Below are 14998 nucleotides of genomic sequence, written 5' to 3'. Positions count from 1 at the left end.
CCGGCTGTCCCCTCCTGTCAGGAGCTGTGCAGAGCCACAAGGTTCCACTGAGCCTCCTTTTCTCCAGGCTCAGCCCCTTCCCAGCTCCCTGAGGGACTCTCCAGCCCCTTCCCAGCTCCATTCCCTGGACACGCTCCAACCCCTCAGGGTCTCTCATGGACGCAGCCCTGGGGGTTCTGCAGCACAGCAGGATTTTACACATTTCCACACTAAAATTCCCAGGTTTTGAACGTGTCCAGATGAACATGAACCACTCCGAGCCCACCCTCAGCTCTCCAGGTGTGGGAATCGCCCTCAGCTGGAGCAGGGGTGGCTCAGGGGGCTCAGGCCCCGCTGCACCTCCCCGTGGTCCCTGAGCAGGGGAGCAGAGCCCGGTCCTGGCTGCGGGGAAAGGGAGGCGCTGACTGGGAAAGGGCTTTGGGGGAGCGGGAATGGGGAGGGCAGGATCTGCCCTGTGGGAAGTAGGTGACAGTACCTGTGTGCAGTGACAGCAGGGGACACCTGGAGCTCCAGGGGCGCTTCCGCAGCTCCTTGGGTGGTGGAACTGCTGCACCCTCACCCCCTGCCCCCCTTTTGTTTCCATACATTTTGTCCCTCATTGATTTGTCATCCATTTCTTCCATAAATTTATCCTTCCATGCATTTATCCTTCCATACACTTTGTCCTTTAATCCATTCCTTCCATACATTTATCTTTCCATTCATTTTGTCCTTTCATCCATTCCTTCCATACATTTATCCTTCCATACACTTTGTCCTTTCATCCATTCCTTCCATAGATTCTGTCCTTTCATCCATTCCTTCCATGCATTTTTCCTTCCATACACTTTGTCCTTTCATCCATTCCTTCCATGCATTTCTCCTTCCATACACTTTGTCCTTTCATCCATTCCTTCCATAGATTCTGTCCTTTCATCCATTCCTTCCATGCATTTCTCCTTCCACGCGTTTGCCCCAAAATCTGCCAAACCCGAGTTTTCTTCCCCATTTCCATCTCTTCCCTGTCCATATTTGATGTCTCCCAGTGGCTGCAGCTGGGCCAGGGGAGCCCCAGTTGGGAGTTTCCCAATTTTCCAGGCTCATTCCCGGCAGCCCTTCCCTTCCCCACCCTCTGAAACCTCTTTTCTGCCTGGAAAAAAAAAACAAAACCAAAAAACCCCCAAAACCCCCAAAAAACCACCCGAAGGCCTTACAATAACGTGACGCTTTTATTATTTATACAATAAAGAGACTTTTTAAATGTTATTCAAAATGCTTTTTTTTTTATTGTTATTATTATTATTTTTTTTTGGAAATACTGAAAAAGGTGGGTACAGCAAAGCCGAAAATGGCTCTGCTGCACTGCACAGCATCGGTTCAGTCCCCGGGCTCCCTCTGCACAGAAAGCATCTGCCAAATGCAGCAACCCCCCAGGGCATGGGGAGGGGACAACCTGCGTGTGCCAAGGGACAGGAGCTGATTGCACTCAATCAATAGATTTAAAATAGAACTTTTTGAAGTGCCTTTTTTTTTTTTTTTTTTTTTTTTTTTTTTTTTTTTTTTTTGCACATAAAATGAAGCAGCTTTTCAAGTTCGGTAAGTCTTTTTATAACTGCAAAAAAAAAAAAAAATTAAAAAAAAAAACAAAACCGAAAAAAACCCCCCCATGGAGTACATTCACAATCTATGTTAATAAAGTAGTAAATATTTCCTCATTCAGCTTTATTTACATGGTTACTGGAGTTCAACTGAAAAGTACAGTCATCTGGAATATAGCAATCTTTGAACACATACAAAAATGACCATTTCTGTATATAATTTAAGCTCAAAATCACAATTATCTCAAAATATTAATTACAATACAGCCATCTCCATCATAATTAAACATGTCTTTTTATAAAATGGTAAAACCTTTACTAAAGGAAGCAGTTGGTTCTGAACTGGATACAGTACTCACAGGTAGAAAACCGAAGTGATGAGCGAGTGCCCTGCCCGGGGAAGGGGAGGGAGGGGACACAGCCACCGCCACCCAAGGGACACGGAGCGGCCCCGGTGCCACCTCCTGTGCCAGCAGCGCCCGGAACCCCGCCGATCCTGACCCGTGCCACGGTGCCAGTCAGTCAATTCCACTAAATCAGCTGGAATCGGCCAGGGGGAGGATCGGCAAAAAGCTGGGTTTTGGGGGTTTTTTTTTTTGGTTTGAAATTCCGTGATTTGCCAGCGGTTCCTTTTGGGATTGGGTGGTGGCACCCCGCGGGCCTGGCCCCGGTGCCACCACGGCTGTGCCCGCCCGTGGCTCCAGGGCCGGGCCAGCTCCCCGCGGATCCGTGGATCCGTATCCTGTCCAAAGTGGTGCCCGGGAAGCTGTCGGGGCACGGCACGGGCCTGCCCTGCCTGCCGGGAGCAGCCCCGGCTCCGTGCGCTCCCGAAGGGGCGGCCAGGGACGGGGCACGGGCAGGGAGCTCCAGCTGCACACAACATCCCCAGTCTCCTTTGGAAATTCTAGCTGTGCCATCCCGCCCGTTCACAGAATCGCAGGAGGGGCAGTCGGGAGGGACCTCTGGATGTGATCCCGTCCAGCCTGGAGCAGGGAATGCCTCCAGCTGGGGTGGGGATGTCTCCGGAGAGGAAAACCCCACACCCGGATCTGGGCAGCTGTTCCTCCAGGGATAGCAGTTCTTCCTGACGCTGAGCTGGGGCTCGCTGTGGTTATTTTTGTCCGAATCCTGCCAGGGTGGGCGGTGACCCCGTGGCTCTGTCACCCTCTGGGTCATTCTGGGACCTGTCCCCAACCCTGCTGCTGCGGGAGTGGCTCTGCCTGGCCAGGGGCTCACGGAGCGCCCCTGTCCCAGCCCTGTCCCTCATCCACGGGCACTTCCTGGGAATAAACCCCCCGAGCCCTGTCCTGAGCCCTGCCCTCAGCCGATCCCACGCGTGGGGTTCCTCTCCCTGCTTTTGCGTTCCCTGTCCTTGCGTTCCCCGTCAGAGCTCTGCTCACGCGTGGGACTGAAGCAGCTCTGATTGCATCGGGTAATTCAGCGCTAATTACAGCGCAGAGGGGTGACAGCATCCCGGAGTGGGGTGGGTGGGAAGGGACCTCAGAGCCCGGCCAGTGCCACCCCTGCCGTGGCAGGGACACCTCACACTGTCCCCAGTGTCCAACCTGGCCTGGGGCACTGCCAGGGATCCACAGCTGCTCTGGGCACCCTGTGCCAGGGCCTCAGCACCCTGCCAGGGAACAATTCCTGATTCCCAATCTCCCATCCAGCCCTGCCCTCCGGCACTGGGATCCATTCCCTGTGTGCTGTCCCTCCATCCCTTGTCCCCAGCCCCTCTCCAGCTCTCCTGGAGCCCCTTTAGGCCTTGGAAAGGATTTTAACCAAGCAACATCTTTGCACTCCAAGTGCTCACTACCAACAGCAACCTCCTGGACATTTCCTACTCAGATTTTTCCTGGATTTCCTTGGCTCTGCTCTCAGCTGCCCCATTCACCCTCAGCCTTGTCCTGCCTGCTCCCTGTGTGGAGCCCCTTGTCCCCTGCCACCAAACACAGGTGCAGGCGTGGATGTGTGAAAAAAATACCTGGGAAAACATGAAACCGGATTTGAGGATGTTAAATGGTCACTGTTGGGAACAACTGGCTGAGAACTTTCCTGGTTTGCCATCACCCTGGTAGGAACTGTGAGCTGGCGCTGGGAAAATGGGAAATTATTAGGGGTGGAGGGATCTGGAGGCTTCCCTGGCTCTGCAGCTCCCCAGGCCCCACAGCCAGAGAGAGAGTTTGGGGATTCTTGGAGAAGTGGAACATCCCCGGCCGTGCCCCTGGGCTCTGGCTGCGCCCTTGGCTCTGGGATTTTGGCTGGGAATGGTGCAGGTGATCCCGGAGCCAGCTGTGCCTCAGCCCCTGGCCATTGCTCCAGGGCGCTGGGATCCCCTGAAAACACCTGCAGGGGGCTTTCCCCGTGTTTTCCCGTTTTGGTTCTCCATTGGGAACAGCCCCAGGACTTGGGCGTGAGGAGCTGTCCCCCTGACCCTGCGCTGGGAACGCTCCTCCCGGGCTGGCTCGGGGTCACTGCTGCTCCCTGGGATGTGTCAGCTCCAACATCCGCACCCATCCCTTCCCAGGACTCCAGTCAAGGACCCCAGAAAGCCTCACCCACGGGAATATCCCGAGCAGGGCCTGGAGCAGGGGGGGGAAAATACGCAACAATGTCAATGGGGAGTCTGAAATGAAAAATTAAAAGAGTAAAATTAGCAGCAACAAAAGGAGTTTTACTGCCACCATCACAACCTTCCTCCATCCGTGAGCCAAACCTGCCTGTCCTCCGTGTTCTCCTGTAGTGTGTGCACATGGAATCGAGGGAAGAGCCAAAGCAAAGGGAGTTAACCCGTTCCAAAGGGAGTTAACCCATTCCAGAGGGAGTTAACTCATTCCATAGGGGAGTAACTCACTCCAGAGGGAATTAACCCATTCCAGGGGGAGTTAACTCATTCCATAGGGGAGTAACTCACTCCAGAGGGAGTTAACCCATTCCAGAGGGAGTTAACTTGTTCCATAGGGGAGTAACTCACTCCAGAGGGAATTAACCCATTCCAGGGGGAGTTCACCCATTCCAGAGGGAGTTAACTCGTTCCATAGGGGAGTAACTCACTCCAGAGGGAGTTAACCCATTCCAGAGGGAGTTAACTCATTCCATAGGGGAGTAACTCACTCCAGAGGGAGTTAACCCATTCCAGGGGGAGTTCACCCATTCCAGAGGGAGTTAATCCATTCCAGAGGGAGTTAACCTGTTCTGGAAGGAGTTAACCTGTTCCAGAGAGAGTTAACCCATTCCAGAGGGAGTTAATCCATTCCAGAGGGAGTTAATCTGTTCCAGAGTGTGTTAATCCATTCCAGAGGGAATTAACCTGTTCTGGAAGGAGTTAACCTGTTCCAGAGGAAGTTAACCCATTCCAGAGGGAGTTCACCCATTCCAGAGGAAGTTAACTCATTCCAGAGGGAGTTAATCCATTCCAGAGGGAGTTAACCCATTCCAGGGTTAAGTTCCAGAGAGAGTTAACTCATTCCAGAGGGAAATAATCCATTCCAAAGGGAGTTAATCCATTCCAGAGGGATTTAACCTGTTCTGGAAGGAGTTAACCTGTTCCAGAGAGAGTTAACCCATTCCAGAGGGAGTTAACCCATTCCAGGGTTAAGTTCCAGAGAGAGTTAACCCATTCCAGAGGGAGTTAACCCATTCCAGGGTTAAGTTCCAGAGAGAGTTAACCCATTCCAGAGGGAGTTAACCCATTCCAGGGTTAAGTTCCAGAGAGAGTTAACCCATTCCAGAGGGAGTTAATCCATTCCAGAGGGATTTAACCTGTTCTGGAAGGAGTTAACCTGTTCCAGAGAGAGTTAACCCATTCCAGAGGGAGTTAATCCATTCCAGAGGGAGTTATCTGTTCTGGAATGAATTAACCTGTTCCAGAGGAAGTTAACCCATTCCAGAGGGAGTTAACCAGTTCCAGGGTTAAGTTCCAGAGGGAGTTAATCCATTCCAGAGGAAGTTAACCCATTCCAGTGGGAGTTCACCCATTCCAGAGGGAGTTCACCCATTCCAGAGGGAGTTCACCCATTCCAGAGTGGGTTCCTTGTCCCGAGGTCCCAGAGTTACAATTGGAGAAGTCTCTCACCCTGTATAGTGAATTGTTCCTGATCCCTACGGAGCCAGCTATACACACGGCATATGTACAGGTATTTTCATAAGGCATAGAATATCTTTGCATTGAAAATAAATGAACATTATTAAATTTAATTTAATATATACTTTCTTTGAGGTGTTTATGAAAATATTTTCTTCTCTATACTTTCGTATGCGACATGATAGAAATATTTCATGGGAAGTACAGGTTAATATATTTCATCTTTATAAAGGCATATACAACTTTGAGGCAGTGTTTCTGATGGACAGCAGAATTCCTAAAGGATTTGTATGTGCTTCTGTGTTTTGAAATCATATGAAATTGACTTTTAAGAAGGAACTCGGTTAAAAAAAACGCACCAATGCACAGCCAGAGGCTGACAAGTAAAACTTATACGGAGCCACATGAACAATATATTTATAGAGTTAATTCTTATATTTTCTCCCGATGATTGGTACTAACATAGAGTATTATACATTTGGCACTACTGTTTGCCATTGGTCCAGCAATTGGCAAAAAAAAAAAAAAAAAAAAAATTGGTTTCCTATGTATAAATCTGTTTGAACATTAGATCTGGCTAGGCATATTTACTATTTATAAAAAAATATTTAGACAGTAAGCTCACGTTGGATAACTAAGTCTACTGTGTTCTGGAAACTCTTCAGTAGGAGCACAGCCTTCTCGTGTTCCAGGTGTACGAAGCTGTGTCCGTTGGCCTGCAGCAGGGAAAGCACAAGGGAAGAGGCTTTAGTGGCGTCTTTTGGGGGGGAAAAAAGGGATATTTGGCAATAAGGCTGAAATAATTAACGAAGGTATGAGGATTTCTCATGAGCACAAGGCACACATTTCTCTTGTCCTCTGTGGGGTGGCTTCAGGGCTAGGCTGGGTGCTCCAAGGAATGGTTTCATTCCCACTGAAATCGTGCAGGGACGACTCTGGGGTCAGACCAGGACCCGCTTGAAGCCTTCACACAAGAAAATATCTTTCCTCTGGGAAAGAAGAATTCAGATTCCAGGCAGGGGAAAATCCGAACACATCGACAGCTGTGCCAAAGCCAGGCGTCAGTGGAATCCTAGGATTCTGCGCTGTGGGCTGGGAGGGATCCCGAGGATACTTGGAAGATCCCCAGGGAGATCACGGGGCAGAGCGTGGGGACAGAGGGCCAAGGCTGGGGTGGGAGTGGTGGTGCCAAACCAGCGTGGCTTGGTTCAGGTGTTGGGGCTGGGTTGGGCTTGATGATCTTGGAGGTTTCTTCCAACCCAGTGATTCCGTGATTCTGGAATTCTGTGAATTCTGGGATTCTCTGGGAAAGACTGGGAGGGCACTGTCAGACTTCAGCAGGAAAAGCAGGAGAAATTTGATACCCAAAGAAACCACAGGGTCTGAGCTCCCTTTCCATGGAGAAATTCCTCCACCCTGAGCCTCCCCTGGCCCAGCCTGGGGCCGTTCCCTCTGCTCCTGTCCCTGTTCCCTGGGAGCAGATCCCAAATCCCCCCGGCTGTCCCCTCCTGTCAGGAGTTGTGCAGAGCCACACGATCCTCCTGAGCCTCCTTTTCTCCAGGCTCAGCCCCTTCCCAGCTCCCTCAGGGATTCTCCAGCCCCTTCCCAGCCCCATTCCCTGCCCTGGACACTCTCCAGCCCTTCAGCCTCTGGTTTGGGGGTGCCCAGAAGTGTCCCCAGCACAGGGGACAATCCCTGCCCTGCCCACGGGTTTGGATTCAAACCAGGCCACCGGGACAAAAAGAGCTTTGGGTGCCAGCTGTAAATCAATAGTAAAGTCCCCTAAACAGCACTGGCAGTTCAGCCCTGCTGCAAACACCACCCAGAGCGTTTCTAGGCTGAGCTCTGAGCCCAGGAACCCCGAGGCATCCCTACCTGGAGGATTTTGTCTCCGGGCTGGAGCAGGCTGGAGGCAGGGCCGTCAGGCTGAACCCTAGTAACAAAGATACCCTATAAGTCAGAAGTAACACAGGTTAGGATGCTTTCTCCAAGAACTACATCCCAAAAAACACAGGGCTGCCTAACTGGGGGGCTCTGGATACCCTGCAGATGGGTTAACACCAAACTGTTTTATTCTGATTGCTAGCAAACACCAGTTTGGGGCAGGAGCAGCTCTCTGGGACCTTCAATGTCAATATCAATATCAATATCAATATCAATATCAATATCAATATCAATATCAGCATCAATATCAATATCAATATCAATATCAATATCAATATCAATATCACTTATCAACGTCAATATCAATAGCACTTATCAATAATTGTGAGGAATTCTAAACTAAAACCCCACATCACAAAGGAAGTCCAGTGTGAACAGGGTGAGAGAGAGTGTCAGGTTATCAGGAGGGTAATTAAAAGGGAGCAGGGGTTAATTATTATTAGAATAATGTGTATCACAATCTGTATGGCAGTCTTTGCTCCCTCTAGGAAACACGGCTCTCATTTCGTGATTTGCCAAACATTCTCCGTGTTTCTGGAAGTTCTCACTGGCGCTGCGACACGAACCCGGTGTGACCCGGGAGCAGCAGCTCCAGGAATGTGTTCAAGGCCTCCTTTTCCAGCAAACTCCAGTCAGCCCCATGGCACCAAACACAAATCCACAGCTGTGAGCCCACCTCCCAATCCCACAGCCCTGGGAGCTGGGATTCACCACGTCTTGGGGTTTCTGAGGCCTCCTTCGATTGCAAATTGATTTATCTTAAATGTGCAATTCCCTAAATGAATCCCGAGTGTCCCTGACCACCACCAAGTGTCAGTTTTAACTCCCAGTACAGGAGACAACTGCTGCCATAGGGGCTGTGAAGATCCAGGGATTTCCAGGCTGGTTTTATTTGGTTTTATTTATTCCAGCTACAAGCGCTGGAATTTCAGCCTCCAGGGATGATGCTGTACTTTAGGGCTCCCTCTAATTAATTTAGTGAAAGTTTAATTGGGGTCTGAGGCTGCTCTGAAAATGTGAGAGAGACAATTCTCCCTAAAACAGCCCAAAAAATTATCTTATCCAGGGAATATGGGCCAGACACTCGTGGGCTTGATGCTTGATTCCTTCACCATCTTTAACTGGGGGGAAAAAGCAAACAACACTCTGCTGAAAGAAAGAAACAACAACAAAAAAACCCCTCAAAACTAACCCAAGTATAGGGGAAAAGATCTTTCAATTATGCAAAAGCATCCCCCTCATGTTCTCTGCCCCCACTGTGTGACCTCTCAAACAAGGAGCAGGGAGGGAGGAATTTCAGACTTACCTTATCAGAAGGTTTGAACGGATTTCCTTGTCCACTTATTCCACCGCTGATGCTGAACCCAAGGCCGGGATTCTTCTCTATCCTCACACAAAACTAGGCAGGAAAAACAGGGATGTCAGCACTGAGCCCGGCCCCTGCCTCACCTCCCTCCCTCCCTCACATCCCATTTCCCTGCGTGAGCTGAGCCCCTGCACTCCACAAAATGGGAAAAGCCACTGGAATATTGCAATAAGCTGGAGGAACTGGCAGGATTTTCCCACACTGCAGCGATACCGCAACATCCCCTGTGCTCCGCGGATTCTTGCGTGGATTTTAATGTTTTCTTCTCAAGGAGGAACAAACCCTTTAGGTTAGTGAAAGACAAGTTCACCCTGGCCAAGTTTTTCACTTAGACATTGGGATGAACCCATCGCTTTGTCTGGTGCGATTTTATTTTCCCAGGAGGAGCCAGACCCGCAGCCCCCCTGGGACAGAGCCAAGGGATGAAATATTCTGGGATGTCTGCAGCACTGCTGGGATCTGGCACTTTGGAAAAGCCGGGAATATCGTGTTACCCTGGTTTTTCTGAGTTTTTTATTGCCTTTTGAATTTTCATAAATGGAGTCAGATCTTTAGTTACTGCACGATATTAAGAGCAGTTTTCTAACTTTCCCCACAGATGTAACATAAACAAATCCTTTGTTTTTCATTCCCTGTCCTTTGTTTGCATATTTCTAACCTGAAATTGTAACTGATGGCTGGTCTGGCCAGTTGGCTGAGAGGTGAAAACTCTAAAAGCCAATCTTCTGCTAGACCCACAAATGTATAAAAAGTAAGAAATAAAACAAAGAGGCTCTCTCTCGGCCGAGACTCAGCCGGATCGGAGGAACCTCTGCTCTGCGAAACCTCTTGTCCGCGTGTGGCCGCTTTGTGTGTCTCGGTGACGGTATCGGTGCTGCCGTTCCCCGCCGTGCCCCACCTGCTCCTGGTAGGCGTCCGTGCTGCGCTGGCCCTTGGTCTGGATGAGGCACCGCTGGGGCTGGGGCGCCCGGGAGCTCTGGGATGACGGGATCTGGATGGGCAGCGGCGGCTGGTACTGCTGGATGGTGACTTTGTTCATGCCGCCCTCGTACTGCTGCTCCCGGCTCCGGTGCTGCAGGCTCTGCGATCCCATCAGCGTCTGGATGTGGCTACCTGCCTGTGGGCGAGCATCCCGTCAGGAGCGGCCGGCTCCTGCGGCTCCCGGAGCCGCCTGCCGAGCTGCCCTGCCCCGGCACTGCCTGTGCAGCTGGGAAAACCGGGATCCTCACGCCTGTCATCCCGATTTCTTGCAGATCTGAGGACTGCAACACCAGGTCTGCGGGTTGGAGGCAGACGCGCGGCACAGACCTCTTCTGAGTCCCGTGCAACAGGCAGTGAGTGACCCCTTCATTGTTGCGAGCTCCTTTTTATGGCCAGGTTGAATTTCCCGGGCTCGGGAAGCCGAGTGGTTGGGAATCTCGGCACTGCCCAGATCTCTGGCCAGTGCTGTGTCTGCATCCGGGGCTGAGGTGGGGAACCTGAGGTTTTTGCTCCCCATGGGACTTCCAGAACCGGCCAGGTCAGCTCAAGTGGGTCTGTTATGATCAGACTCATTATATCCAGCTGTAAACCAGCTGTGTAGTGCTACAGAGGACAACCAACTCGGCTGTCAGGGCCAGCTCCATCCCACACATCAGCCGCCTCCTCCTGCTGTGCCTGGAGGCGTCTCTGGGAGCAGTGGCATTTGTTTCCCATCCTCCAGCAATTCTCCTGCACTCAGGGATCTCTGTCTTCATTTCCCTGAGAACCCGAGGGCTGCTGCTTCTGCAGCTGCCTTGGATAAAAGCTTGGAGCAGCAGGGATCCTCCTTGGGATCGCTGCACACAGCGGGTACCCGTGTGCACATCCTGACTCCCACCTGGTGTCACTCGCTCCTGGGAGCTCAGGATGGATCTCCTGGCACAGATCCCCGTGATTATTCTGGCTCAGCCCTGCAGCTCCTCCTCCAACGCGGTTTGTGAGGATTCTCCGCTCTCCAGCTTTATGGTCAGAGCAGCTCCTGAGCCCATGGGCAGAGCTGGGGCTGGGAAGGGCAGCCAGGAGCTCCAGGCACTGGAATTCAATATCCACCACCACAGAAGCACCAGAAATGAGACCCTTTCACAGGGAGTTTAGCAGTGAAAGGGCGGTGCCTGTGCTGGGCTGGGCTGGAGCCGTCCCACCACTTGTGGTTTTTATGGACTGAACATCACTGGGATGAAAATCGGGATGAGACTGCAGGATCAGGACAGGGACAGCCCAGCCATCCCACCACTTGTGTTTTAATGGACTGAATAACACTGGGATGAAAATCGGGATGAGACTGCAGGATCAGGACAGGGACAGCCCAGCCATCCCACCACTTGTGTTTTAATGGACTGAACGTGACTGGGATGAAACCTCAGGATGAGACCCTGCAGGAGCAGGGCAGGAGCAGCCCAGCTATCCCACCACTTGTGCTTTTTATGGACTGAACAACACTGGGATGAAACCTAGGGATGAGACCCTGCAGGAGCAGGACAGGAACAGCCCAGCGATCCCACCTCTTGTGCTTTTTATGGACTGATCATCACTGGGATGAAATCTCAGGATGAAACCCCAGGATGAGACCCTGCAGGACCAGGACAGGAGCAGCCCAGCGATCCCACCTCTCTGAACATCACTGGGATGAAACCTCGGGATGAGACCCTGCAGGAGCAGGACAGGGACAGCCCAGCCACCCCACCACTTGTGCTTTTTATGGACTGAACATCACTGGGATGAAAATCGGGATGAGACCCTGCAGGACAAGGGCAGGAGCAGCCCAGCCCTCCCACCACTTGTGGACTGCTTTTTATGGACTGAACCACTTTTTATGGACATCCCACCGCTTTTTATGGACTGATCATCACTGGGATGAAACCTCGGGATGAGACCCTGCAGGACAAGGGCAGGAGCAGCCCAGCCCTCCGTGCCCACTGCCCACAGCAGAGCCAGAGCGCACACAAAGGAGCGCGGTGAAGACACCGCCCTCGACTCACAGCAATTCCTGCTTTAAGCCTCGAGACGCCCCCGGGTGTCGCCCAGAGCTGCATCCTGCTGCATCCAGGGCGGGCTCAGGCCGTGCCTGGCACCCCTTACCTTCTTGGTGACGGTGTCGGGGGGCACGTCCCGCCGGCCCAGCGGGTAGGGGGTCCAGGGGCTGCCCACGGCCACCTCGTCCTGCCCGTTGTCCAGGAGGCCGCTCTGCTGCGACGGGGTCTGTTCACAAATGCAGGGCAGCCTTTAGTCACCGGCACAAAGCCCCGCGTCACCAACAACCCGGCCAACGCACCACTGCCACAACCCGGCCCGGCGCCCCTCTGGAGAGCGCCTCCGGAGAGCGGGAGAGCTCCAGAGGTTTGGGGCACGGGGGATGAGAATAATGAATGGTGAGGGAGAAGAGAGAATTCACTGGAAGGGACTCGTTGCTTTCAGAGAGGCGGGTTTTTGGCAGAATTCCAATATCGAAACAGCCTGGCGTCGGTTCTGGAGTTGGGGTTTTTTTCTCGGGGACTTTGTTAGGAAGGGTTTGCCACCGAGAAAAAAACGAGCTGGTTTGTGTTTCCCGCGGCAAACATCCCCTGCTGGCACTGCCGGGGTTGTGCTGGCTCCGAGTGCAGCTCCCAGAACATCCTGGGCTGTGCCAGGGACGTTTTCTGTGCAGTATTAACCTGGAATCCAATGTTTGCCTCGACATGAATGGCCACAACACCCCAGGGAAAGTTTCCTCAATGCTCATAATTCCCTTTTCTCTCCTGTTCCGTGTTTCTTCCTTGTCTCTTTCCCCCCTGGTTGTTTCGTTCCTGTTTTCAGGATTTTGGGGGGGGGTTGGACTTTTCCTGCCCCATCCTGAGTTTCAATTATCTGTCTCTCTATTTCTCAATCATCACTGGGAGTTCCTAACACCTTTTGGGTGTCAGGCTTCCCAAAATTCCAGCATTGTCCTGGTGCTGACAGCCCCTGGCACAGTGTAGTGCCTATTGAATAATGGGAATCTGCAAAGCAACAAAAAATATCTATTCTTCCCCTCTGCCATTCCAGGGATTTCTTCTCCAGCTTTGACTAAAAAAAAAAAAAAAAAATCAGGATACACTTCTCTAAATGGATGAAGAACTAATCAAATTTGCTTTGAAATGTGAAAGCTGGGAATTTTCCCCTTAAAAACTATTTTTTAACAGGAGTTGAAAAGTAAATAGAAGGAAATTCTGATTTAAATCACATCTCTGAGGTGAAGTGAAAAAAGTCCAGCCCTGATTATTTAAAATGAAAGGAAACTTCTGTGATAATTCTCCCATCATCCAAGAAATCTTCCAGAAAAATCATGGGATTTGTGATTTTCCTTCTATTAAAAACCACTAGGAAAAAAAACCCAAACATTTCACCCGTTTAGATCTCCTTGCAGACCTGGGGATCCGCTCACATCCCGAGGGATCAATTTATGGATCCCTCTGGGTGCCCTCCACGTTCCAAAGGGAACCTCTGCCCTCCTCCTCACTGTTATTCCCAAGGAAAGTGGGAATTCCCATTCTGGGAATGGATTGCACCAAATCACAAACTTTTAAATTTTTTCACTGGGAGCCAGAAATGGGAAGTTTGCACTCCAGAGGGAAAAGGGAAAGAGCAGAGAGTGCTCTCAGCTTCCTCCCAAAAACAGGGAAGTCCTGGGATTCCAGTTGCTGCAGCAAAAGGAATTTTGTCCCCTTGCAATATTGGCCATTTTCTGAGCTGGCACAGGCTGCAACCCGGCTCCACCTCCATGAAATCTGGGGAAAAGAGGAAGAGCAGCGCTTCCCACGTTTTCTACGGGGAGTAGATTGACGCCATGGACGTTTTCAATGTGATTCATTGATAAAGTTGATTTCCTGACAGCCAGAGCTCACTCATTACTCTCTTGAATCCAGGCCACGGGGAGGAGGGAGGAGAAGAGGCAAGGATTAAACTGCTGTGGCCTGGATTCTTTAGGAAATGCAAATTCTGTGGAAGGTGTGAGGCAATAAAATTAAACAACACTAAATATACGCAGCATTTTTCCAACAGTCATTTCCCCCTTGCAGCAATTCTCCCCCAACAATAACTTTCCCAAACAGTACAGCGAGAGAACAACCCCTCAGTGCAGTTTTCAGCATCACAGTTTCTATGGATATGGAGCAATGGAATGCTGGTGAAATAGAAGAGCAGAATAATCCACATCAGACCACACCCCAAAATACATCACAGAGCAGATTCCTGAATTTCCTCGGACACCCATCCTTAATATCCATAATTCACCCACGGCCTAAAATCCTGGAAGTGCCATGAAACACCTCATCCCTAACGTGCGGAGGGAACCAGCGCCGTTCTTTGGGGTTGATGCCCAATGGATTTTTCCAGGGACTCATGACAAGTATCTGAGCAGACAAACGAGTTCTTGGGAAGCAAAGACAACACTGGGATGGGGAACGTCCCTGCCCAGCACACACATCCAGGCGGGATCCCCGGGGAGCCTCCCGCCCCACAACAGAGCAGCACAGACCCGGAGCAGGACGGGAGCCTGGGAGGATGTGGGATGGAGGTGACAGAGGATGGAGGCTCAGGGACAGTGGGGAAGGCCTGACACCGCTCCCTGGGTGCTGCCATCCTGCCCTGGATTGCCGGGAATTCCGGCTGCAGCGCGTCCGGGGTCGGCAAGCGGGGCTGGGCCGAGCTCTGGGCCAGCTCCTGCTGCTGCTAAATGATCCTGCTCTCCTCAAATCCTTGGATCTGAGCTCTCGGGACCCTCATTTGGGAATTGCTCTGGCCTGGGCGGGTTCCAGGGGCCAGCCTGGCAATTCCCAGCACAGATGATCCCATTGGAATGCTGGGATCCGGGCTCTGCTGCCCTTGAGTTACTCACAGAGCTGCTGCTCTGTCCCCTCAGCTCCTGTGCCAGGGCAGGGAGAGGCAGAGAAAGGTCCCAGCATCCCTCCCTGACACTGAGAATCCTGCAGGAATTGCCCTCTCTGCCTTGTCCTGTGTGCCTCTCCCTTCAAATATTCCTTGGGAATGCAT

General features: G+C 51.6%; 1 protein-coding gene across 1 annotated transcript in view; it reads right to left on the bottom strand.

Annotated features, from left to right (window-relative positions):
- Positions 1–1543: 1543 nt before the first annotated feature.
- LRRC7 (leucine rich repeat containing 7) overlaps positions 1544–14998 on the bottom strand; it is a 60605-nt gene continuing 47150 nt past the window's right edge. Inside the window, exons 18-23 of the mRNA XM_058421748.1 lie at positions 12071–12190; positions 9870–10088; positions 8912–9004; positions 7537–7611; positions 6287–6377; positions 1544–4203 (exon numbers count right to left, since the gene is read on the bottom strand). Coding sequence (XP_058277731.1) covers positions 4049–4203; positions 6287–6377; positions 7537–7611; positions 8912–9004; positions 9870–10088; positions 12071–12190 — 753 coding nt within the window. The 3' untranslated portion in view covers positions 1544–4048. The remainder of the gene's footprint in view (positions 4204–6286; positions 6378–7536; positions 7612–8911; positions 9005–9869; positions 10089–12070; positions 12191–14998) is intronic.

Source organism: Hirundo rustica, chromosome 9 (genome assembly GCF_015227805.2).
Source record: "Hirundo rustica isolate bHirRus1 chromosome 9, bHirRus1.pri.v3, whole genome shotgun sequence".
In the NCBI taxonomy this organism is placed as follows: Eukaryota; Metazoa; Chordata; class Aves; order Passeriformes; family Hirundinidae; genus Hirundo; species Hirundo rustica.
The sequence above is the reverse complement of the archived record's forward strand: the minus strand, read 5'-3'. Positions and strand labels throughout refer to the sequence as shown.